General features: G+C 44.0%; 1 protein-coding gene and 1 pseudogene across 1 annotated transcript in view; one reads left to right on the forward strand and one right to left on the reverse strand.

Moving 5' to 3' along the window:
- Nucleotides 1–3,792: 3,792 nt before the first annotated feature.
- Insc (INSC spindle orientation adaptor protein) overlaps nt 3,793–25,871 on the forward strand; it is a 119,449-nt gene continuing 97,370 nt past the window's right edge. Inside the window, exon 1 of the mRNA XM_076844231.2 lies at nt 3,793–3,879. Coding sequence (XP_076700346.1) covers nt 3,793–3,879 — 87 coding nt within the window. The remainder of the gene's footprint in view (nt 3,880–25,871) is intronic.
- LOC143392118 (vesicle-associated membrane protein 3 pseudogene) lies at nt 16,081–24,162 on the reverse strand (annotated as a pseudogene).

The raw sequence follows: 25,871 nt of genomic DNA on the forward strand, positions 1-25,871 counted from the left end.
AGTGAAGGGTTTGGATGGGAACTTCATCACTAGATCATTGTTTCTCAAGGAAGACCTGCCTCAGAATAGCTTAGGATGCTGGAAAATAGGGACCCACATGTCTCCTAGGGCTAATAAGTGGTTAACAATAGGCTCTCTGATCAGAACATTACAAAGCAAAAACCTGATTTGTAGTATTTGCCCAGTTTCCCTGGTATAAATAAATACTCCCACCAGGACCAAGTTCAGGGTAACAACATAAAGTGACTGAACCTTAGGTTGGGGAGAGAGGTGCACCGCCCACTGGCTGACTTGGAATCTCTGAGTTCAGGCCTGGGACTCTGTATCCCCCTAGGTGTTATGGTTTGGATGTGAGGTGTCCCCCAAAAGCTTACATGTGAGACAATGCAAGAAGATTTGGAGAAGAAATGATTGGGTTTTAACTTAACCTAAGCATCAAATTGATCCCTGATGGGATTAACTGAGTGGTAACTGGAGGCAGGTGGGGTGTGGCTGGAGGAGGTGGTTCATTGGGGGCGTGGCTATGGGGTATATATTTTGTATCCAGAGAGTGGAGTCTCTCTTTTTCTCTCTCTGCTTCCGGATCATCATTTGAGTGGCTTCCCTCCACCACATTCTTCCTTCATGTTGTTCCTGCCTCACCTGGAGACATGGGGACTGGATCCAGCTCTCTATGGATTGAGACCTTTGAAACTGTGAGCCCTCAAATACACTTTTCCTCTACAGTTGTTCTGGAAGGTCTGTTAGTCACAGCAGTGAAAAAACTGACTAAAACACAGGGGATTCTGACTAATAACAAAATGTCAGAATTTCTGCACCCAGAGATCTCTGAGGGTCTTTTGTACTTCTCATTTCCAGTTATATTACAGCGCAGGTTCCTATACTGGCTCCGGGAGTTGGGGAACATTTTCCCTCCTGAGAGAATTTTAGAACAAAATGCAAGAGCTCAACAGGCCAATGCCTGAGTGAGTCAGGGTGTATCTGTATCAGCCTGTCTGGGACTCCGTGGCCAGATTCACTTCTCCCTGCCCTCCTTGGTGCTTTGTCCCTCCATCACACTGGGAGCAGGGAGCATCTCAATGTGCATGTCTCAGGGACACAGGAGGCATGCAGGGCATGAGGTTACCGCTCTAGGAACTGGGATCCTTGCCCATCTCTCATCTCTCTGGGTGGGGCTAGTGTTTCAGCTGCTATCATTATGACCTTCTGATCTGTTATCTCCATCCCAGAACTATGAGCCTGCCTGGTCCTCAGCGATTTTTGTTCTGGTTCCTGATCTTGATAACCTTCTCTGTGCAGGAGGAGGACAGAGTGGAGGATGCTATTTCTGTCTTGAGGTGTGCTGAAGCAGAGAGAGCTGTTACAGAGCCCAGGAGTGACCCACCAGCAGACAGCAGGGGTGGTGCAGAAGCTGGGGAGATGGGGGTTGGGCGAGGGAAAGGACAGACTGCTGACCGGATTGTGCATTCTTTCTCTAGGGAGCTTGCATTTATACTCTGAAGTTAGGTTAGAAATTTAGTTTTAAACTGGAATAAGATTTAACTTTCTCTTTTTCTAGAAGGCAATGGTTCTCAAAGTATGATCTCCAGATCAGTAGCATCACCTGGGAACTTAGAAGTGTAAATTCTCAGGCTCAGAACATTTTCCCTTCTTAGAGCCATTTCCCGAACCACTATCATTTCTGGTTCATTTATGGGGGTTGAGCACTCCTCCCTCAAAAATGCTTTCCAATGCTGGTGCCTCACAGGCTGCCATCCTGAGGTGTCCTAAGCATTTGGGAATGCTTGGGAGGAAGCCAGGGCCAGCACATCTCCTGCCCCTGCTTGGAGACACCCAATATAACATGGAAAGTGCAAGCAGTGTGTGAGTTCCTGATGGGATCTCTCCTGCACATCTGTTCTCACATAATTCCCCAAGCTCAGGACTTCATTGCTTGTCCTATGTTGTAGCCCTATATTATAACTCAAGTTCCCATTCTCTCATCCACCAGGGGCTCACCAGATCTGTGGAGTATGATCTGCTCTCTCTGAAGCTTGTGCCATGCCTTGTCCCATACCCTGTCCAGCCTCATCTGGGTCTAGAGGGTAGGGCCCAATTAGTGGGGGTTGGGAGCCCTCCTTGGTCAGCCTCGGGGCACTGCTCAGAGTCTCTGAGTTGCTCCCTATGTATGGTTTGTGATCTGTTCAGAAGCAGGTAGCTGAGCCTTTTCTCAGTCACCACGCAGGGTGTGCTGGGGAGTGACTCTGGACCTGGAGGAGTGCAGTGGAAATCTGAAGTCTTTTCTTCCCTTCAGCGTGAACTTGCCTTTGCTGAAGTGACACATAAGTTCAGGAGATTGAAGGTAAGCCACCTGGGAGGGGAGAAGCTATGGAGAAGGACAAGTCTGAAGGGGACTGTTATGGTTTAGATGTGATGTTCCCCCAAAGTTCATATGAGACAATGCAAGAAGGTTTGGAGGAGAAATGGTAGGGTTATAGCCTTCACCTAATCAGTGAATTAATCCCTGATGGGATTAATAGGTGACTGGAGGCAGGTGGGTGTGGCTGGGAGGCATGGCTTTGGAGTATATATTTGTATCTGATAAGTGGAGAGCCCTCCCCCTCCCCCTCTCCCTCCTCTTCTCTCTCCCTCTCCCCTTCTCTCCTCCCTCCCCCCTCCCCTCCCCCTTCCCCCTCACATGAGCCTCTTCCCTCTGCCACACTCTTCCACCATGATGTCCTGCCTCACCTTCAGCCCGAAGGAGTGGGGCCTGCTGTCTATGGATCAAGCCCTCTGAAACACTGAGCCCCTAAATAAACTTTTCCTCCTTTAAAATTGTTCTGGTCAGATCTTTTTGTATCAGCAACAAAAAAGCTGACTAAAACAGAAATCTTTGCCTGATATGGCTCTGGATCATTCCTGAGGTTTCCTACCCTGGTTTAGATAGAATAAGCTATTGTGACTATACCTTTGAGTGTAAGCATGTGTCTCCTTACCTGTGTGTCTCCCTGTGCATCTAGGAGGGTTCCCATGAATATCTATGTAAAAACTTCTTCATTGTACCATCCATGAGGCCAGACAGGCGATTTAAGCCACAGTCTCCATTTTCCTTGTCTGTACAATGGGAATAAATGACATCTACAAAAAGTTACCATGGAGGCAAAATGAAACAGCATGTGTATGATTCTCATAGAGCTCCTAGTGCTCAGGTGATAGGCTGTGATTACCAGATGCCCGTGTTCCAGTTACCTGGTGTGTAAAATAGGGATGATCCCAGAGTCTAGTGCTTCTGGGAGGATTAGAGGAGTTGAAACCTTTGAAGTACTCAGTACCATGCAACAATGCTAGTGATTGAATGTGTACTATCTTTCAGTGTTTGGTTGTGTCTGGGTGAGACACAAACTCTCTGAGTTTGTGAATGTCTCTGTGTGTGTGTGTGTGGGCACATTTGTGTTCATGTGTCTAGATGGCCAGACAGCCCCCTTCTCTCTGGGTGGAATTTGCTGTTGGCCCACGCCTGGACTTCTTGAGCCAGCTAGGGCCCGCATCGCAGATGGAATTTCCATTAAGAATTAAGCAGCATAGCACTGGGAAGCCAGGCAGGCAGAGGGGAGGGAGCCGAGAGGGAGGAGATTTCAACTTTAAGCTGTTTGGGGCCTCAGTCCTGAAGGATCTTGAAGGCCTCTGACAGCTTTGCCTTGAGTCACAGGTTTTCTAGGGCCATGGCTCAGAAGGATGGGCCAGGAGAGAGAAGCTGTTCACAGGAGCCTATGTAAGGAGACCTGGAACTGCTGTGGGGCCAAGACTGGAGCCATGAGGCGGCCCCCAGTGAATGGAGAGGTGGCCAACAAGGGCCCAGGCGGCTGGGGACCATGGGAGTCCAGGAGGCTGTGCTGTGCTGTAGGTATCTGGGAAGGGGGATGTGTGTGTGTGCATGCAAGCACTGGGCGAAGGGCATTAACATCAAGTGTCTCAAGGGAACACATAGCAAACTAAGTCATTCCTCCTTTGTCCCAAAATCCAGGCACAGAATTTGGATTTAGAAATAAAAGCCTCTTAAGCTTTTTTGCTAATGTTGTTGGCTGTTTATAATTTAAGCCTCATTTCATTTCTGGTATATTAAAACATATCTTGGCTTTCCAGGTAATCTTATATTCCTGACCTTATTCCATACTTTCCAAACCTTAGGAGCAGGCAGAGATTATGATACTCAGTGTATATGGGGAAAACAGAAGCTTAGAGAGGTTAAGTGACTTGCCCAAGGGCATTCAATTAGAAAGTATTGAAGCAGGATGCAAAGAAAGGTCTCATTGAGGACAAAGTCTAGACTATTTTCTCTCATGCTATTTTTGTGTGTGTGTGTGTGTGTATTGGATGAGGGGCATTAATGTCAAGTGTCTCAAGGGAACATGTAGCAAAACATAACCTACCAGAAACAGACTGAGAAAAGATTATGCAAACTGCCCCTTTGGGTAATGCTGTGGCCTTAATGTTAGAATCTACCACCAGCTGACTGGAAGCCCCAAGCCCTGTCCCAGTCCCTGAGACAGTCCTTGTTGAGACAGGAGCTGGGGAGGAGAACCAGGTTGTCTGGAATGGATGGAGGCTGGGGTCAAAGACTTGGCTACATATAGAGTATAGAGCCCTGGGCCCTTAGAGAGATGAGGCAGGTGACTTAATGCCAATGTCCAAAGCCAGAGAGTGACATACAGTTTTAGTCAAAATCTGAGAACAGAAACAGAAATAATTAGCATCAAGGAAGAGAAGGCTGAAGTGGGACCTTGGAGTGAACTTTGTGTCATAGGGATGGCCACTGCTCTCCCTCTCCCTCGATTTGAACATATAATGTAGCAAATTGACCTAGTTGGCACATGATTAGGTTAGATGCCAATGAGAAAGTTCAAGCTTTGGAACAGGGCCCAAGGGAAGCCAGGGACTGCTTTTTCTTGGTGAGCTACAAGAATGGATAGAGGTCCTCCAGGCCCTGGGGATTCATGGCAAGAAGGAGGGAGGTGGATGAAATGACCTCCAAGCTTCCTTGCTGTTTAAGAATGCAACATTCCTGAGTTTTGGGGTAGGAATCAGACTTCTCTAGACTTAGCCATTTGACACAGTCCAGATTGCCGTGGGGAGAGTCTGATTCACCCAAGGTTGAAGGAGTCTTTGCATCAGCCCCTGCCATTTTTGGCAGATCTTGTGATGTGAAGGGTGACTTATGTGAGTGACTTAGGGTCCAAAGGGAAGCACCTGCATTGAATAAACCGAGCTGCATTCCAGGCATCTGGAGGCTGCTGGACGAGGCGGCTCCCTCCACAGGGCTTGTGAACTGCACCCAAATCCCTCCTTGTTTTGCTTCAATTCCAAGAGAAATGATCGAAGCACATTCCCTTCCCCTCTCCAGATGTTGGCATGCAGGGCACATCTGGGCGTCCCGCCCTGATGGCTCCGCTGCTCGGGGTGATTGCCTGCGTGACTCCCGCCTGGCCCATGGGTGAGCCAGGTCTCTAATTAGGCCTGACCGCGTCCCCATTCCAGTGCTCCCACAGATGACAGCATGATGTTTCCACTGCCAGGGGCACTGAAATAGCCCACGCAGCCCAGCTGAGATTCGGTGCCTGACGCGGGACAGGGGCTTGGCAGGGAGCGCGCTGCAGTGGAAGGACCTTGGGATTCTGCAGCCGCCTCGGAGCCCGTGGGCGGGGGAGAGCGGGGTGGGGGCGGGGGGCAGCGGGCGGCCCCTGTGCTGGGCCGGCCCCAGCGGCCACTTTGCGCCTGCCTGGCCTCTGGAGCTCCAGCTGCGTCCTGTCACCACTGGCCACTCGCACGCACTTGCTTGCTCCCTCGCAAGCTCAGAAGAAGTAAGTAAGCAGACAAGGTGACCTCCTGACTGCCTGAATCCAGGGGCTGAGGTTGGATCTGCCACTCAGTTGGGGACAGAGAAGGTTTGTGACTGGATAATAGGTGGGTATCAGTGGGAGGGAGCCTGCCCTGGGATGTGAGCATGAAGAATTTTCTAGCATGTGCCCTAGAGTGTGAGTGTGGGCATGAGTGTGTCAGTGTGTGTGGTGCGCCTGGAGGGTGCCCACAGGTGGCTGTGTGTCTATGTGGCACCTGCCATCCTGGGTGGATGGTGTCTGTGCATTTGTGCGCTTGAGTGGTTTGAGCCCGTCCATATGTGGATGATGAATGTGTGAGTTTGAACCTGCGACTCCAGAAGCTAGGGCATAAGGAGCAACATATGAACTCAAATTTCTAGAGTGACTTGACTTGGCTCCAAGCTGGGGTGGCTTGTCAGTGTCAAGGTGTCAAGCAGCTTTGGTTTCTCTGAGCAGAATAAGAGCTCAGAGCTCTCAGCTAACACCAGAGTGAATGGGCCTCTGACCCTGCTTGAATGCTCCAGGGATAGGGAGACAACTTGGGGGACCTCACTTTCACACCAAAGAGGCAGGAGGACAGAGGGATGTCCACTCACATAGTGTACACTCACAAGGCACCCACACCGTGCTTGCAGCTGCTCAGGTGCACACATATTGCTGTCCACATGTCTGTCTTGCACACACTTCCTCTTGGTGCAAACACGTCACATGCAAAGACACACACATTAACTGTGTACTCCCATGGAAATGACATGTATACAACATGTATCAACATGGTCAAATGCACATGCAGAAACACATACCCCTGGTTTGCTCTTATTCTCGTCCTTTAGTTCCCCAGCGCCCCTAACCCTTCCTGCCTATATGTACCTGTGACAATGGGTGCAAATAACTGTCTCAACAGGGAATATCTTAAGTAAGGCAACTTTGGCTGGGGGCGGGGGTGGTCAGGGCAGGTAGTCATATGATGCTTTTGGGGTATCTTGTTTAATCTGAACTGAGGGTGCCTATGAAGCTCAGCTGGAGAGCATTCTTCTCTTTTTGGTACTAGGGATTGAACACAGGGGCACCCAACTACTGAGCCACATCCCCAGCCTTATTTTGTATTTTATTTAGAGACAGGGTCTCACTGAGTTGCTTAGTGCCTCGCTTTTGCTGAGGCTGGCTCTGAACTCAAGATTCTCCTGCCTCAGCCTCCTGACCCTCTGGGATTACTAGGCGTGTGCCACCACCGGGCCTGGAGAACATTCTTGAACCTAAAGGTCTGGGACTTTGAAGCATAATTTGCCCTTATAGGGGTGAAAAGTCTAGTCTCAGAAGGCAATAAGGTAAGGCTAGGATCTGGGGCAGACCTCAACACCTGTCATTTTCTCCAGGCTCTCATTTGTACCCTGGATTCTCCCTGCTGCCAAAGAGCAGTGAGCCTTGGGACTGGGAGGATGAGCCAGTGGAGCTGGGCTGATTCTTCGTCTTTGCTCTCAGGCATCTCCACTTTGAGTCTTCACAGGCTGGGGAAGGATAGCCTTTGCTTTGCCCTTCTCCCCTCTTCTAGCCAATATTTCTTTTCTTGACAAAATCTTTATGATCTGGGGACACTCTCAACAATGCTTAGAAGAGTAGGTGCTTCAAAATACAGCTGCTGATGGTTATTATTATTATTGTTATTATTATTTTATTTTGAATTCTAGATCTCTCCCATCCTGGCCATTCTCTTCTGACCATGTTTCCATGAGGTACCCAGACTAAATGTGCTCCTTCAGTTGGGAAGTTAGACTTCTTTCTTAGTACTTGTGGTTTTGTCTAAAGAGCAACCCATCAATTCCCCTAATATGCAAGTCAGGTTCATTCAGTTCCTGAAGGGATTACTAGGATCTATTTTCCCCTTGGCTTGATCCTAGACCAGACCCTTGGGGATGGTTAAGGTGTGATCAGTTCAACAGGCTTCCTGCAGAGTTAAGGTGATGGGAGAGGGAAGTATTTCCTTATTGTGGTTCCCTTCTTATCTTGGCTGCTAGGAAGCTCTAAATCTATCATATTACTCTATTCTAGTAACTGTGTTAGTTAGAACCAGGGCTTTGATTTCTTTAATTTCTATATTAACAACTTTGTAGACTATACATCTTTAACTATAAACTCCTATATTCTTGTAGAGAAAACAGAATAAATAAATGAACAGCCAGCAATTAGGCGTTCTGTTGGTCTCCAAGGATGGGAACTACATTGTATGGGTTTTTTTTTGAGACATCCTCAATCTCAAATATGTCATCTAAATTTTAAGCCAGATATCTCAATTGTGGCTTCTGTATTCTTGGGCTCTGATTCCTGACCATGCCTTGGGGCTTTTCTTCCTAGCGGCTTTGGGAGATAATGCCCATCTCTGTGCTAGCTCAGACAATGGGGATTGTTGAGAATGAATTGGGCCATTGACCAACACCCCCTGCTCTGAGTGCTTCAGCTGCCAGCTCTTCTCTGTCTCAAAAGCTCAAGTGTCTGGGTACCCCAAGGCATTTGACCCTTGCCCTAAACCTGGCCATGGCTCCATGGCTACTCCTTCCTCAAGTACCTCTGCCCTGCCCAGGGCTCTGCTGGGACTTGTGTCTCTTGGACATGAGCCCTGCATCCCCCAGCATAGACCTCCTGATCAGCGCCTGGTGGATTCAGAGCTTGGGATGAGAAGCAGGGAGTCTGGAGTGTGTAGGGGCACTTGAGGTCGATCTTGACCTCTCCCCTGCATCTGTGAGACCATACACCAGATCTCAGCCCTTTTCCCCCATAAAGAATCTACCAAATGCCCATGAAGTCATTTGTTACCTCTTATTGGCAGAGTGCAGGGTAGGGGTTTAGCCATATTGCAAAACCAGAGAAACTTCTAACCAATTGACCCCAATACTGAATAATTTACTCTGCCCAAGGCCATTAATGCTTGGCAAAGGGTATATGGAGAGCAGTTCTTAGCACTGAAGAAAGATTAGAGCATCCCTAGTGGTAGGCTTTCAGGCTTTGTGTTAGATGCCTTCCTCTAGGTCCTGGTGCTGATGCCCAGGTTCAAGGCTAACCTTGCTGGAAGCATCTGACCACAAAATGCGAAAGAGGAAATTCACGGTGACCAGGAACTGTGTGGTGGTGCTAGGTGTGGACAAGGTGTTTGTTCCTTCCCAGATAAATGTCACTTCAACATGGACTCAATGACATCTCTGCTGAAGATTAATACTATTTCTCCTTTGCTTGTTTCCTGGACTTTAAATTCAACCAAGGGAAAACGGATTCACCAGGTGAGGTGTCAGGACTTATGTCGGGAAGAGTGGCTCAGGCTCAGGCTCAGGCTCAGGCTCAGGGTGACTTACATTTGTTCAGGGAATAACCTTTTTTCTTTTTCTGGTTCTTTGCATCTTTTGCTACAGAAGCCCTCTGAAATAGTACTTTTATTTAAAATATAAAGAAACTGAAGCCCTGCAAGTATAAATGATGAGTGCAGGGAGCTAGCAATGATTCCTTCTCAGGTCTGTCTGACTCCAGTGTCTGTGGTGGGTGTCCACTGACCTCTGAAGAGATTGGGAAGGCCCGGAAGTCAGGTAAAAGCAGTCATTTAGGCAAAGTGGGGAAGGGGCGAAGGGCTTGACTTCTCTGGCCCCAAGACCTGAATGTGATCAGCATCATTGCCTTAGATGGAGACTCCTTAGTGGGAAGCAGGGATGGAGGGGGATGAGAAAGGCGTCCTGGGCTGGGCAGGGATCCACACTCCAGCACCAGGGGGTGGGCAGCACTGGACTTCTGTGGCTTCCCCCTTCCCTGGAGCAACGTCTGTCCTGGGGACCTGCACCCAGCCTCTGAAATCCAGCCAGCCCAGTCTCCCCTCCCCCAGCTCTAGGTACCCTCAGTGCCAAGCTCTGGGGGAGTCCTGGATATTTTGAGGATGTCTCTGGGCAGAGAAGACTTTGTTCAGCATGATGCAGTATCTGTAGGCGTCAGCGGTTTAACTGGGTAATTGTGTATAGTGTTCACTTTCTGCTGGAGAAATGGAGGTTTTATCTTACAAACCAAATATCCTGGTTTGGAAGCCATGTGAAATGAGCCCTGTGGTCTGAGGGTGTGAGCTGCGTTGTGGCCTGTGTGTTATGCTGGTTTCCAAGATGCTGCCATGGACAGAACTGTCCACTTAGGACCTTTCACTTCTGATGGAGGATCAGAGGTGGGCAGCACATCCTGGCAATGTACAGGGGAAAGAGCATGGACTTTGCAGCCAGACAGTTCTGAACTGGAGCCTCAGTTTGCTCATCTGTAAAATGGGGTGGTTTGCACCAAAACAGTGAGACTAGAATAAGAAAACTTATTTGAAGCACACCATTTGGCACAGAATAGACAAACCATGAAAGGCAATATCCTCCCCTCTGGTCCCACTCACCTTCGGTGAAAGAACACTGACTGACTGGCAGGATCTTGGATTCCAGCTCTAGCTCAGCCTAAGGGCACACTGTGTTATCTGTGTCAAGTTGCTTACCTTTTCTGGATCTCTCCTTCCTTGTGTGTAAAATGTGGGAAGAAGCCATTTCCCTCACTTCTACATTTTTTGAAGAGAATGAAGGAGACGCTCTCTTGAAGATTCAGAAAGTTCAATACTGATTCATTCATGCTTCAAGTATTGATTGAGGTCTTTTCTTGTGCTGGGACTGAGGGGGTAGGGAACATCGCAGTTCTCAGGCTGCAATCAGAACATGTGACAAGACAGACTTATAAACACAGAAGGGCCTGTCTGTGTGGCATGATCAAAGTAGGTCCTATAGACATTGGTGTCTCAGAGGGGAAGTGTCATCTCCAACTGTGCCCAGAGGTGAGAGTCTTGAGGGGTAACTGGAAGTGGCCAAAAAGTTAAGAGAAAAGTGTTCCAGGAAACCGCCTGCATGTGCTGAGGCAAGACGCTTTGCTGAGTGTGATAAGGAGTTGTGACTATATCCTATGCCACTGTGGGCAGTAGTGATGGGGAATCAGACAGGAGATTTTTGGAGGGAGGGCTGTCTGTTGAACCCAGGGTCCTGTGAATGCTAAGCACATGCACAACCGATCCCCACCCCCAGCCACTTACAGGCAGGCGCTGGGGTATTTTAAGCAGTGAGCATCATGGCTGGATATGGGTTCACTCAATTATCAGCACACATTTGTTGCCTACTTACTATTTTCATGTCACTTTTCATTTTGACATGATATCAAAAAAATTAAAGCTTTCAAGACTGGTATCAAGAATTCCTCTTTATCCCTGGCCCTCAATTGTGCACATGAGGTTTCATTTGTTTTATCATTTCTAATTTTCTCTCTCTCCAATAATATTAAAATATATCATTTTAACTTATAAGCATAAAATATACTTATTTTTACATATATTTGTTTATATAATTTATGTTTCAGGTTTTGGATATTACTGTATTTATTTTTCTTGTATATATGAACACATATAAAAATGTCTCAATCAATTTCAGGGTTTTTTTTTTTTTTTTTTTGGCAGCAGGGATTGAACTCAGGGGGGCACTGAACGCCTGAGCCACATCCCTAGCCCTTTTATCTATTTTATTTAGAGGCAGGCTCTCACTGAGTTGCTTAGTGCCTCACTTTCGCTGAGGCTGGCTTTGAGCTCATGGTCCTCCTGCCTCAGCCTCCCAAGCTGCTGGGATCACAAATGTGCACCATCACACCTGGCTTCTTTTATGTTTCATGTTGGCCTTCTTCCTTCTTCCCTCTCTCCTTCCTTCTTTCCCTTCCTACTTCCTGCTTGGGTCTCATATATTCCTCATCTACTCAATGAGTTACAATCTCTTACTCTTTTTATTTTATTTGATGTTCACATGGTCCCAGATTCCATCAGTAGAAGTTGTACAAACTGGTTTCTGTTCCTTTGTTACACGTCCTCAAGATTCTCACAGTACTTCCTTACTATCTGCTGTGGCAAGAATTTACCAGCTCATCTTGTTCTGTCCTTGCTCCAGCCCATTTGTCCCAGGAGTTCTGGATCCTTTGTGTGAGGAGTGGTCTTTGGAAGCCAAGATTCAGAGGTCGCAGGTGCCCTTGGTTACTTGGTGTGTCACCTGTTCTATGCCCCTTTATCAGGGCTAGGACATATGTATCTATCTCTACAATAAACAAATATGATACACTGCTACATATTTTTAGAAGAAAACAAGCCTAAGTGCCCGAGGCAGAGAGCAATAGAGTAGGGGTACATTAGACTGGGTGGTCAGGGGGGCCTCTTTTAGGAAGTGATATTTAGAAAGACTCTCAGTTTGAGGTACCTGGATGGAAAGGAGAGAGAGCCTGGAGATTGTTTTCATTGTCCAGGCAACAGTTACTGCTGAAATCAGTCAGGATGGACAAGAGGCAGAGTCAAAAGGGCACAGTGACTGAGGAGTGCAGATGAAGGAGGGGGGTGGAGTCAAGGGGTCTGGCGGGTTGGTGTCAGACTTGACAAGTACAAAACCCAGCTTCTGGCATTCTTTCCTGCATGGCCTTCCTCATCACTCATCCTCACCAAGCATTTCAGATCTCACCAAATTGCTCCCCCCTCCCATTAATGCAGCTGCACAAGTTAGAGACACCTGGAAATCATCCTTACCACCTCTCTCCCTCAACTCCCGGATCCAAGCCATCCCCACGTCATCTTCTTTAATGTTTAATGCTCATCTCAAATCCATCACTTTCCCCCACCTGCCAGCATCACTCTAGTTTGAGGTGCCATTTTCATGGTTTTAGATACCGCAAGAGCTTCCTCATGGCCCGCCTACATTTATGCTGGCTGCTCTCCAGACAGCAGCCAGAGCAGGTTCCAGAGCACGACTCTGTTCTGGTCGTTTTCCTCCTTAAACATACTTCAGTGGCTTCATATTGGTCTTAAGGTAAAGGTCATGCTTGTGTAGGCCAGCCACCCTGTTCACGGCTTCCCTCAGGCTTCGTAGGCCCCTGTCACGCCAGCCCTTTGCCCGGGCTGTTCCTCTATGTAGAACACTCTTCCTTTCTTCACTTACCCAATTCTCCCAGTTCTCCCAGTTCTCAGTTCAGTTGTCACTTCTATGACTCCATGACTAGGTTGAATTCCGTTTTATAAAGCTTTCAAACACATATGCCTCCTTCAAAGCCTTATTGCAGTTTTGCATGTTTATTTAATAATTAATGCTTATCTTCTCTATTTGATGATGAGTTCTATGGGGGCTGGGACCATGTCTGGTTTTGCTCATTTTTTCATCCTAGCAGGTACCATGTTACTGACGCAGGCCACAAATACATGCTGAATGAGTGAATGAGTGAATGAATGAATGAAGCTTTATCAGCTAAGCAACAGATAGACGATGGATGGTACTGTTTGGTTAGAATAAAAATTTAGAAGCCAAGTAGATTTGAAGATAAAGATAAAAATTTATTTTGAGAAATGTCACGTTTAGGGTGTATGTGGGCCACATTTCTGTCCCCCAGAGGCTTTACCATCTTTTGGGCAAACGAGTTAGACTATCAATTAGGAGGTTTGGGGAACTAGTGGTAGGTGACATCAAATTCCTGGATGATTCTAAGGAGGAGAGGGTGGTTACTAGTATGGCATGCCTGAGCTTCTTCACTTACCCCATACCTGGGTTTTATGGAGATAGGAGAGGCTTTCAAGTGGTCCTAACTTTCCTTAGTTGCTTTATTTGGAAGATCTTTGCAAATTCTGCAAAAGTTAAGAATTACTTTCATGATTCCCACGGGTCAGGGGCTGCCAACCTCCCCCAATCCATGGAACCCCACTAGATGTAGGCCTGAAAGAGAACACAGAGTGGGTCTTTCTAAGCCCTGTGAGCCATTCCTGCAGAGATGTCATAGTACTAGGACAGGTCGGCCTGTTCCGTGTCCCGGGTCCCTCACTCTTGTCCTCCTCACCCAGCTTCTCATTCAGTGATTGATGTCATCTTCTTTCAGTTACTCACATACCCGTCCATCTGCTACCCACTTATCCATTCACTAATGAAAATTTATGCTGGGTTTGTAAGCAAGACTCAAGGCTGATGAGTCACCCTCGTATTCCTCTCCTTCCTCCCTCTCTCCTTTTGTCTAGGCCAGTCACCCTGTCCCACTTGGAAAGCCAGGTAAGGAGACCATTGGGGCTGGGGGAGATGTGCTGGCCGAGCGCTGGGCCTCATGGGATTGCAGGGTACCTCAGTCCTCAGGGGTTACAATGGCTGACCGAGCTGCCACACTGCTTACACCTCTTGTCTGGCTTTCTGCTTTTCTGGCTCTCCATTGATGCGAGGTTAGGAGTTTGACTCATTGATCAGAGAGATGGAAGGTAATAACTGGGCTCTGCAGAGTGGATAGGGACTCAGACCTGAAAGGCAAAGAGAAACATAGCTCCCTGTGGGTCTTACTGTGGAAAGGAGGATGCTTTTGTTTTCCTCTTCCTTTTCAACCATGTTTGCACTTTAACCTTGTGGAATTTACAGAGAGGCTAGAGGAAGGGAGGGAGGATTTTAAAATGTGGCATTTAGAAACCAGGCAGTGAACTAATCCTGGCCCCACCTCTCCAGAAGCTGCTCTGTCCATTCTCCCAGGGCTGTCATTTACAAAGAGCTCCCCAGAATGTGTGCTGTCCATCTGCTGCAGTGGCAGACGAGCTGGAACTGAGCAGACGTAGGACAATGGCAACTGCATCAGATAAGAGCATTTTAGAAAAATAGCTGAAGTTGGCCAGCGTCTAGATTACAGACCCATCCTCTCCTTCCCTCGCTCACACATTCATTCAACTAGGATCAGCTCAGCTCCTATGTGCCCTGGAGATACATCAGTGAGCCAAACACTCATTTCTTGTCCTTATAGGATTTTCTTTTTTATTTGGGAAGACAGGGACATGTGCAGGATGCAAAACAGTACTGATTGCTATGGAGAGGTATAGAAAATGGTAAGGGAGCTCCAGGAGGGGCAGGGGTGTGTACCTTCATGTGAGAGCTTCTCTGGAATAGACATTTGAGCAAGGCTTGGAAGAAGTGAAGGTGAGACCCATGCGAATACTTTAGGAAAAGCAAGGGCAGAGGCCCTGAGGCATGTTTGAGGAAGAGCCTGAAAGACAATATGACTGGAATGAAGTGAGAGATGGGGAGACTTTAAGTCATTGAGGTCAGTGCATTACTGGGAGCATGAAGGCTTGAATATGTTATTTGAAGACTTCAACTTTTTAAAAAAAAAATTTAAAAATATTTATTCTTTAGTTATAGGTTGATACAATACCCTTATTTAATTTTTATGTGGTGCTGAGGATCAAACTTAGTGCCTCTTGCATGCTAGGTGAGCGCTTTTCCTCTGAGCCACAACCCCAGTCCATAGTTATTTTTTTAGTTGTTGACGAACATTTATTTTATTCATTTATTTATATGCAGTGCTGAGAATTAAACGCAGTGCCTCACATATGCAAGGCAAATGCTCTACCACTGAGCCACAACCCCAGCCCCAAGATTTCTACTTTTAATCTGAATGATATAGGTGGACAGACATTGGAAAGTTGTTTTTTTTTTTTTTTTTTTTTTTAGTTATAGATGGACATAATACTTTCATTTATTTATTTATTTTTATATGGTGCTGAGAATCAAACCTAGTGGCTCACATATACTAGGCAATTTCTCTACCACTGAGCTACAACCCCAGCCTCATCGGAAATTTTTTTTTCTAATGAAACAGCAAAAATTCTTTGTCAACATCTTATTTTAAACACAGCCAATAGTGCTTACAAAAAGAAGAGGGCTTACAGGGCACCAGGAAAGTATCCAAATAAGGCACAGCCTGTTATTGTCACAGATCGGTATTAGGCAGTAGTGTTCTTCCTGGAAGGCACAAGTTGGAAATCTGATTATCCAATAGTTTAAAATGTTGCTCTGAAGATAATGTCAAATTACCAGGATAGTGAGCTTGGAATAGATTCCCTTAACTAGAATCAATGGCAGTGAATTAGTGACAATAGTAAGCCTAGATTACAGCACTCTGGAGTCCCTGATGTCCTCAATTGCTCATAGATAAATCTGTAAAGTCACTATGCAAAACGTGGGCAGGCTGACCCTCTGGTTTGGAGTGCCTATTCAAAAACAAGGGCGACAGCCTAGAAACCAAACTTTACTTGAACTAACAAAAATAATCATTTGGAAATAACAGTAGGTAAGCTGGATTATATAGCAGGTTCTAAGTCAAGGTCTTAAAGACGCCAGGCTTGAGTTTCCCCAGCTCTTCATTAAGAGATGCACCATAGGATGATGATGACAATAATGACGACCAAAATGCTAATCCCTATTGCCCTTGTCCTGTAATTCTTCCACCAATATTTTCTCTTCAACGGCAGCACTTGTCGCAGATGGAGAAGCTCCCGTCTGCAATGCATCTGCAGGGTCGCCTAGCTCAGAGAGCTTCGGGTCTCTTTCTAGCATTTTGTCCACGTTGACTGTCATTCTGTCCACAACATCATCTACTTGGTTTTGTGTCTGCTGAATTCTCTGATTGCTGCCAGTGGCAGCACTGGAACCTGCAGGCGCACTTGCAGACCTTCTGCTGAGGGTTCTCAGGGCTGCACACCAGGCAGAGGGGGGCCGAGAGGTGGGCGATGTGGCATGCTGGTCTCCATTGGAAAATTTTGAGCATAGAAATGATGTGCTCTGGCTGCTAGGAAGATGATAAATTGTGGGAAGGAGGAAGAGAGAGGACTGAGGTGCCTATTTAGTAATTTAAGTGACAGAAGATGGTGATTTGGATCAAGTCCACTTTTACATTCATTTACCGGTTCATTTAGTTTTTATTGTGTGAAAGTCCGTGTAACAGTGCCTTTGAGGCCTTTCATCACTTTCATCTGTTCCTTCTGTCCCCAAGTGATCTGTTCAGTTCTCTTCTTTGCTTCTAACAAGTCCTTACCTGCTACATGTGGAGCATTGCATCAGACAATGACAATGTGGACATATTCTTGTGGGAATTTGGCCCCATCTTGGAGACAAGAGGCTCCCATAGGAGGTCATGGTCAGCCATGAAGTCAGGCAGGGTCCAGCAAGCCTAGGAGGAGGGGTGTCAACACTTCAGTGTTCTAGGAGTCCTGTGGTGGCGGGTGGTCAGGGGAAGCAGGAAGCTTCTGGATGGAGCTCACATTTAAATGGAATATTGATGGGCGGGAGGGAAAGTCAGTCCTGAAGGACAGTAGGACAATTTTCTTGAAGCTTGAACTTAAGGAACATGTTATGTACAGGATGGCAATGCTAAGGAGAGGTGGGCAGGGGGCGGGGGCGGACAGGAAGACTTCCTGGAGAGCCATGGAAGGCTGAGGAACCAGAATTGAGACAGAGACTAAGGGACACATAACAGGTTTTGGAGAGGGTGTTACAAGGAGAATTGTATTTTAAAAGGCTGAAACAGATAGCACGAGGAGAGGTAGGCTGGGGGCTGGGAGGGCAGAAAGACTGTGGCCTTGAGTGAGCCTTCTTGGAATTTATGTCCAGTGGGGATTCTGTGGGGGTGGCCCCCAGATGTTCTGTAGCCAGGTATGCAATGTGGGGTTACCAATGGCTCATATAACCAGCCAAAGGGAGTGGATGTCACGGGACAAACCCCAGATGGATTCTTTAACTTAAAGCCACCTTTGAGCAAAGAACACAGAATAGCCTGGATTTTGGGACGGAGCAAGCTGGAGAAAGAGTTTGGGTCTGGCTTCTGATCATGACTCTTTTGGAAAATTCTGGGGGAGGGAGATCATTGGGTTGTAAGAATATTATATTCAGAGAAGAGGCTCCTCTATCCCAGCCCTCTCCTCTTACAGATGGGAAATGGGAGGCCTCCAGAAAGGGCATATATTGTCCAAGATCAGATAGAGTACTTATGGCACAGAAAGGTCAAATATTTTATTGAATTAGTGCTGGGAGAATCACTATATTTTATTTAATTTTGCATTTATATATCTCTCTCCATGGAGGAGGAAATTCTAAGAAGGGGAAATTGTTCATTGCTTTCTCTATCACCTCCTGAAGCTTGATGCAGAACAGATGTTCTCCTTGACCCCCAGGAACACACTCTTCTCCCCTCTTGACCTAGACCAAGACAGGATGTTAGGCTGGTCTCAGAGCTGGCCAGCTGTGGGATCAGAAAGAACTGCCTGTGGCTGGGGACAGAGCCCAGCTCTGGGTCTTTAGGCAATCATATGGCTTTGCCTGTGACCAGTTTTTTCTGGACTCACTTATATTCATAACCCTGGCAAAGTCTTACTGGTGGCCATGAACACATGTGGTTAAAAGCGCCTGCCACCATGAAGGTTCCCTACTGAGAGAGAGGGAGAGGAAAGCTGGTGTGGGAGAGGGGCTGGTGTGTCCTCTGCCTGAAGTCACTGCAAGAGGAGAAATCTTGTGCCCAGCTGCAGAGAATGCAGTCTGCGGGGGGACTCCCAGCCTCCAGTGGGCACTTGGGATGTGCATTTGGGGCTTAGTCTGGTCTGAGCCTGGGCCTCTGGGTACTTTACCAGACCTACTTATTTGTTCCCCTGCCTTCCCAAGTTGCTGAAGGTCACTGTAAAAGCAGTCTCTTCCCCAGTGTACTTCTGTCTGAAGTCAAACTTCAGACAGATGTGTCCTTGGCATGGCCCCTCCATGTATTCTGGGTCCTAGATGGGACAGCTGGTGGGGGATACACTTTCCCAAAGAGTCTGTGGAATGAGAGCCATAGCTCCTGCCAGCTCAGGCCCCAGGGTCTGCATCAGTGCTGGAGGTGGGGGTGGGGTAAGTGGCTCTTCAGCTCTTGGCCAACACATCTAGTCTGCCTTGCGCTCTAGGGTCTGCAGGGACTCCACACAGAGGGGCGAGAGTGTCTCTTGTGAGCAAATAACCAATAGACACAGGAAAGTAAGTGTCCCCTGGTCTACCTCCAGAAAAGGCAGTGGTGTTTTCTTCAGATGTGGGACATCATGATGTCCAAGGTAGTTATTGGGGACCAACCTAGATTTCACACAGAACCTGAGAGACTTAGAAGAACTGGGGTTCTGATCTGGGATCATCCATTAATTTTCTGTGTGACTTTGGTAAGTCATTTGCCTACTCGGGACTTCATTTTCCTTTTGTAGAACTATAGGGCTGGACAATGATAATTCCTGAGGCCCTGTCTTGCTATAACATTCTAAGTTCCTTGCTTATATTATGACAACAGGAATTTTAGTTAGGAGCCTGACTTCCAGATTCTGTTTGATGCAGGGCTCATTCTGCTTAAAAATCCATCTATATAAATTCATTCCTTTGGGTCTTTTAAGAGACTCTTATTTCCAGAGAAAAATTTCCTTAACCAAGCCTTTGTATTTTCACTGCCTCATATAAGGACGCCAAGAACTGTCACATCTATTATTATATTTTGATCTTTGCAACAACTGTGCCAGGCATGTATGTATATATATATTAATTAAATAATGCTCCCAGTTTGCCTAGAGCAAAAAGACCCAGAGAGATAAAATAACTTGACGCAGATCATTACTGGCAAAACTGAGACTAGGCTGGAGGTTTCTTGGCCATCAGTTTGTGATCTTTTGTGTAACCCTTTAGATTTGGGAAGGGCAGCATAAAGACTAGAAGGGATGGGAGTTGTTATGTTCACCATAGACCCGTCCTATGTTGGGCTGAGTTCTCAGCCTGGGGCAGCCCCATCCAGGCCAGTAGTGAGGGGCTAGGTGGCCTTATGCCTGGATATGCAAACGGTGTGGTGGCAGTAGTTCCTCTAGTCTCTCTTTTACCCCTGCTTCTGTGTGAGGTCTGCTGTTTTAGCAGGGTAGTGGGTATCTGGCCCGGCCCTTAATTAATTAACCTCCTAATTAACCTTCCTTTTCTTGTTTTTTTTAAAAGCTGTCATCTGTTTGGTCCTCGAGATGAGCTTTTTTTTTTTTTTTTCCTTTTCTGACTGCAGAAAGGGGCTGATTAAGTAGCCCTCTTAAAACGCTTCTCTCTGGCTCAATCCAGCCAGATCTTTGCTCTGGGGGAAAGTGAGCCTGAGCCTGGGGCAGCTGTGTGGGCAGGAGGAATCCTCCCCTCAGACAGGCAGGAATGGTGGTAAATAACTTCTGCTGTTATTCCCCCCATTCCCTTCACCTTCTGGTTGTGGTTTGGGATGTGTGTTAGCTCCAAATCTGTCGCTGTCATTTGCCATGAATCCAGTTTTCATATTTGCTAGGTGTATCTTGGAGGCTACTATTCAGTTCCTGAAATTTACTCCAGGGTCAACTTCATATTGTATTTACTAGGAAAAGCCTTAGTATCTATAGGCAAGAAAAGTCCCCATAATGTCTTTTTCAGGAATATCTTGCCTATCCATTTCAGATTCAACTTGTCAAATTTTAAGAAAAAATCCTATGGGGATTTGATTAAGATTACAACAAATCTATAGATAAATTTATAGTGAATTGACATTTTCTTGTCACATGCATGATCCTTCATATAGCTGAAATATCTCTTTGTTTACCTTGGCCTTCTTTGAAATATTTTTGAAACATTTTATAGCTTCCTCAATAAGGGGTTTGCACATAGACTCATTCTGATGTACCTTATGTCTTTTGCTGCTCTTATCAATGATTGGTCTCTCCCTGTTCCCTTCAACTTCCCCTTCCTCCCTCCCTCCCTTCTTCTAATGGCCTCTCTTAAATTTAGATATGTCCCGGACCACATTTGACTATTGCATCTTCATTTCTAGCCAATTTTCTAAGATCCTTTATAATTTAAAATAATTTATTTGTAGATGCTTTGGTGTGCTCTACATAGACCAGGGTGAAAGGCTAGTTCATATTGCATTCTTTTTTCCCTTTTATTTATTTGTTTATTTATGTCATACATGACAATAGTGGAATGCATTGCATTCATAATTATTCATTCACAGCACAATTTTTCATATTGCATTCTTATAAGAATGCGGGAAAGGTATTGCATCTGGAAGGACACAGACACTTGGCTTGCCTAGTGGACTGCCTGGTGGACTCAGCCTTGTATAGGTGTGTGGCTGAGTGAGCACAGCAGGGGCCAGCTTCCTCACCCCCACCCCTTGGCTGTGTGCAAGGGCAGATGTGCCAGCCAGATGCATGCGCAGATGTTCCAACCCTGGGGAAAACTTAACTACTGCAAATGACAGTATGATATTTCTCCTGTATCCTTATACATTTTCTTTCTCTCTATCTTAGCTAAGCTCTCTAATACAATAATGAATAAAAGTTGGTGAGAACTGGGCATCTTTATTTTGTTTCTGATCTCACAGGAAATACTTCCAATGTGCCTTCATTAGGTTGATTGTGCTATTTTTGGTAGATGCTCTATAATCAGTTTAAGGAGGGTCCCTTCTATTGTTTGCTTGAGGGTTTTGTTATGAATAGCTATTGAATTTTATCAATTTTTTTCTTCATCTACTGAAATTGTGGTAAATTTTTTTTCTTAGAACCTGTTTACATAATGAGTTTATTCATCTATTTTTTAATGTTATGATAACTGTGTGATTTAAGCTAAACCCAGTAAAACCATGATGTGTCACCCTTTCCATCTACAGATGGATTCTTTTTGCTAATTTTGTTTAATATAGTTTATTCCATATTTATATGAGAATGGCCTATATATTTCCTTTCTTGTTTTGTTCTTGTCTAGTTTTGGCATCAGATTTATGACAGCCTCCTAAAATCACCTGAGGTGTGCTCTATTTTTTCCTTTTCTCCAGGAGAGTTTGGGTAGCTTAATCTTTCCTTTGAATGACATGAAGTCATCTATGAACTTCTCTGGCCTGACTTTTTCTTGATGGGAAGATTTTAAACTATTGATTAATTCATTTAGTGGCTATAGATCTATTTCTTCTTGAGTCAATTTTGGAAAATTGTATTTTTCAAGGATCTTATCTAGTTTATTTATTTTTAGTGGTTTTGCATAATATTCTCTTTGCTCTCTTAACAAAAATCTTTTAATACTAATGTTTGTGTTTTTTCCTTTTGTTCTGATCTTACCAAAAGTTTATCTACTTTATTCATATTTTCATAAAACAAATTTTAACTCTGGATTATTTTTGTTTTGGTTTTGTTTAGCATTTGTTCTTGCCTTAACTCTTTTCCTTCTGAAACTTTCTTTGAAATTATTTTCTTCTTCTTAAAATTGCTAATATTGTTAGAAGTTTTGTATTCTAGCTTTCAAATTTTCTTTTTTTTTCTTAAATTACAAATGCTTAAATTAGCATTTAAGGCTCTGATTTTTGCTTTTAATTCTATTTTATGTATTAGGAGATATTTACATATGCATTTTCATAATGTTTCAGGTTTTCTCTCATTTCTGTTATCAATTCTTCTTTGACCTATGATTTGTATGTTTTAAAATATCCAAATATATGGGAATATTTGTATTGGGGTAGAGACTGCAATTTCTATAGTAGAGATGTTGAGAAGTTTGCTTGAGGCTTAAGATCTAGAAAACAGTTAACTAAAAACCAACTCATTATACTATCAGAGAAATAAAAAGTTGTGCTGCAATTATGTACAATGATTCAAAATGCATTCTGCTGTCATATATACCTAACTAAAATATAAGTTTAAAAAAATGTTTGAAGAGACTGTGTATTTCTGACACATTGGATGCGGTATTATGTTCATAAACATTAAATCTAACTTAATTGTGCCATTCAAATCTTTATGCCATATTTTTTCTGTTTGTCTTATCAACTAATGAGAGAATTGTGTTGAAATCTCCAACAGTGATTCTGGACTAGTTTATTTCTCCTTGAAATTTTATCAGTTTTCACCTTGGTTATCTTAAGACCATATTTTAGAATTATCCTTATTATTGTATATTCTTGATGAGTGGAACTTTAAATTTTTACTTAGTGAATCTCTTTAGCTCTATCTTATTGTCTTGAAGTGTGTTTTGAATTATCAGTGTACACCAGCAACAGATTTCTTAAATATTTTTATGATATATATATGATTAATGTATATAATATTATATTAATAAAATTACTAATGTAATTATTATTTATTAATAAATACATTTTATTAATGCATTGTCATTATTTAAACATTGGAATTCATTTTGACATAAACATACAAGCTTGGAATAGAATTTGTTCCCCTCCCGTCCGTAGTACTTCCCCCTTCTCTCCCTGTCTCCCTCCTCCTGTTCCCCTTTCTCTACTGGTCTTCCTTCCATTTATTCATAGTTTTAAAAAAATAGTGTTTTACAGATACACATAAGGGTGAAATTCAGTCTGGTATATTCGCATAAGTACATAGCATAGTTTGGTCAACTTCATGCCACTGTTCCTGTCTTGTCCTGTCCTCCTTCCATCCCCTTCCTCTGCTCTATTGATCTTCTTTCTATTTTCATGGGATACCCCCCTGTCCCAGTTTTTTCCCCTTATTTTGGTCTAGCTTCTGCACTTTTGTAAACTAATTTTAAACTGTTTTGGGTCTTTCTGATTTAGGGATATTTCTTGTAGCCAGCACTTAGAATGTATGTCCAAGGGATCCATCAATCATATCTCCCCCTCTCTCCTTCCTTTCCATCTCCCCTCTGTATAATTCAACCTTGATAAACTTTGTAACTGGCTACATTTCCCCTTACTGTGATTACTAATACACATTGATGTTCCATCTTCACGCTTTCTTTCTTCTCTTGGATTTTTTTCCTTTATTACTTATTTACTTTTTTCTTCCCTACCTATTTTGAGGGGAATATTTCTTTCTCTATGTCTATTAGCTTTTAGCTAATTACCCCAGATATGATAACATTAATAAACATTTAACAAGCTTAAAGTTAATTTACATCTCTATTTTCTTCTTCCCTGCAAACAAGAAACTTGGAGTTCTTAGTCATCCTTGTCTGAATTTATATGTAATATTTTTGACTTGTCTTCCCCCTTACCACACAAATGAGGTATTATAATTGTTATGTGTCATCAAATTTTGTTTAGATTTATCCACATAGTTTCAAATTAGTTTGCTTATCTTTCTTTCTTGTATTTAGAACATTCCACCTGATATTGTATTCTTTTAGCAGAAGCAAAACCTTCAAAATTTCCTTGAGTGTGAGATTTTTGCTTTTTTAAAAATGCCTTACTTCATCTGCATGCTTAAAAAAGAATTCCTCTGGATATAGAACTTTAGGGCAATCATTTTCTGCAACCAGACATTTTCCTGTTTGCCCAGTTTCACCATGGCTGTGCAGCAGTCACCTGTCGGGTTTCATTTCCTTACTCCTTTGGGTGCTTCAAAGTCTTCTTTGTCTTTGGTGCTCTGTGGTGCCGTGAATGGTCTCGGACGGATGTATCTTTTGTATTGATCTTGCTTGGGATTCATTGTGACTTTTGGATTTGAAGACATTTTGTCTGACTATCATCTTATCTTTGAAAATATGATGAGATGTTTGTTGAACTATGTCTCTATATTCCTCAGTATTAGCTTTCATTCTCTCTTATTTTCCTTTTGTCTCTTTGGACTGAATTTTGGATAATTTCTTTTGTTCTATCTTTTAACATACAAACCCATCTTTGAGCTGTGATTAATCTCTCCAATGAATTTTTCTTTTTAATTATTATAATTTAATTTATAGAAGTTCTACTTGGTTCTTTCTCAGTTATATTTATAGCCTTTGTTTCTTGAAGACGCTTCCAAGACTCTTTCATTTCTTGAAAATAAATTCTTTAAATGAGACTCCTCCTACACTGATAATGTAAATTCAAGCCACAGCCTATATGAAGATCTCATTGTGGAGACTGATTCTCAGCTTTGCTTGCTTACCCTGGGTACAGAAGGCTTATTTCTCATTCACCTTACGTGGAGTTTCTGGTCTTCTTGACCCTTACTTAATTCTTCCCCTTGGGAAGTCTCTGGGCTTTGTCTAGCATTTCCCCTGTACATACAAGAAACAGAAGCTCAGGGAATGTGGCTTTCAGCAGCCATTCTCAGGAGGAAATCTTCCTGGCCCTGCTTTGCTTTGCTTTCAGCCTCTCCAGATTTATTGCATTTTTTTTTTTTTTTGCCAGCTCAGTGATATACTTTAAAAATAACAAAGACACCTTTATCCATCCTTTAAAGTTGTTCATGGAGAAGTATTTTTAATTACCTGCCCTACCATATTGCTGGAAATAAAGATTCCATATGCATTTTCTCTATAAGAAGATGGCTTGAGGCAGAGGCTTCACCCAACTAGTGGTGCACCAGACCAAATTAATGAACCTCTCTGGGTCTCTGTTAATGGCCATCTTTAAAATGGAGATCACAGTAGTACTTATTATTTTGGACTTTTCACAAATAAATGCATTTATTTACATGAAACACTTTAGAAGAGTTCATTGGCACATACTTAAATTGCCTAGTACCATACTTCATTGAATTTAGATTCCATGTATTGTAGGATGCCCTGTTTGCTAAAAAAAAAAAAAAAGAAATAAAGAAAATATGGTTTCAATCAACTATGACACAATGCCAAAATGCCATTGACTGAAACACAATCCAAATTTCATATGTTAAAATTTGAAAAAAAATGCACCATAAAGTGATATGACTAGAGTAAGTTTTAGGTATTTATGCACATAAGCAGAAAAGGCAGTGTCAAGAGTCAGATTGTTAGTCTCACATTTGAAAGGCTTTAAGTATTTATAGGTGTTCATTCCAGCCCACCCTTGCTCTACCAACTTTTGGACACTGGCTGTTGTAGGTGAGCTGCAGTCAATGTCCAGGAAGCCAATGGTCTAGAAAAACAATATATCCCACCATATCCTTCAAGGCTGAGGCATAGAGGAAAATGAAATGAACCTGTATTTGTAAAGCAACTTTCCTGTGTCTAGCACACTCATGAGTGCCTTAAATTTAGCCTTAACTTCAATTCTTTCAATTAGGTTAATTAGACTAGTAAACAAAACAAAACAAAACAAAACAAAAACCAGCCCATTAGTGGCTTACCATGTTGGGTGTAATCTTGCTTACTCCAAAGACCAATGCAGATTGGGTGGCTTTCTTCTAAGCTATGATTCGAGATGCATCTTCTTACCTCTTTTCACTTTTTT

This window comes from Callospermophilus lateralis, chromosome 2 (genome assembly GCF_048772815.1).
Source record: "Callospermophilus lateralis isolate mCalLat2 chromosome 2, mCalLat2.hap1, whole genome shotgun sequence".
In the NCBI taxonomy this organism is placed as follows: domain Eukaryota; kingdom Metazoa; phylum Chordata; class Mammalia; order Rodentia; family Sciuridae; genus Callospermophilus; species Callospermophilus lateralis.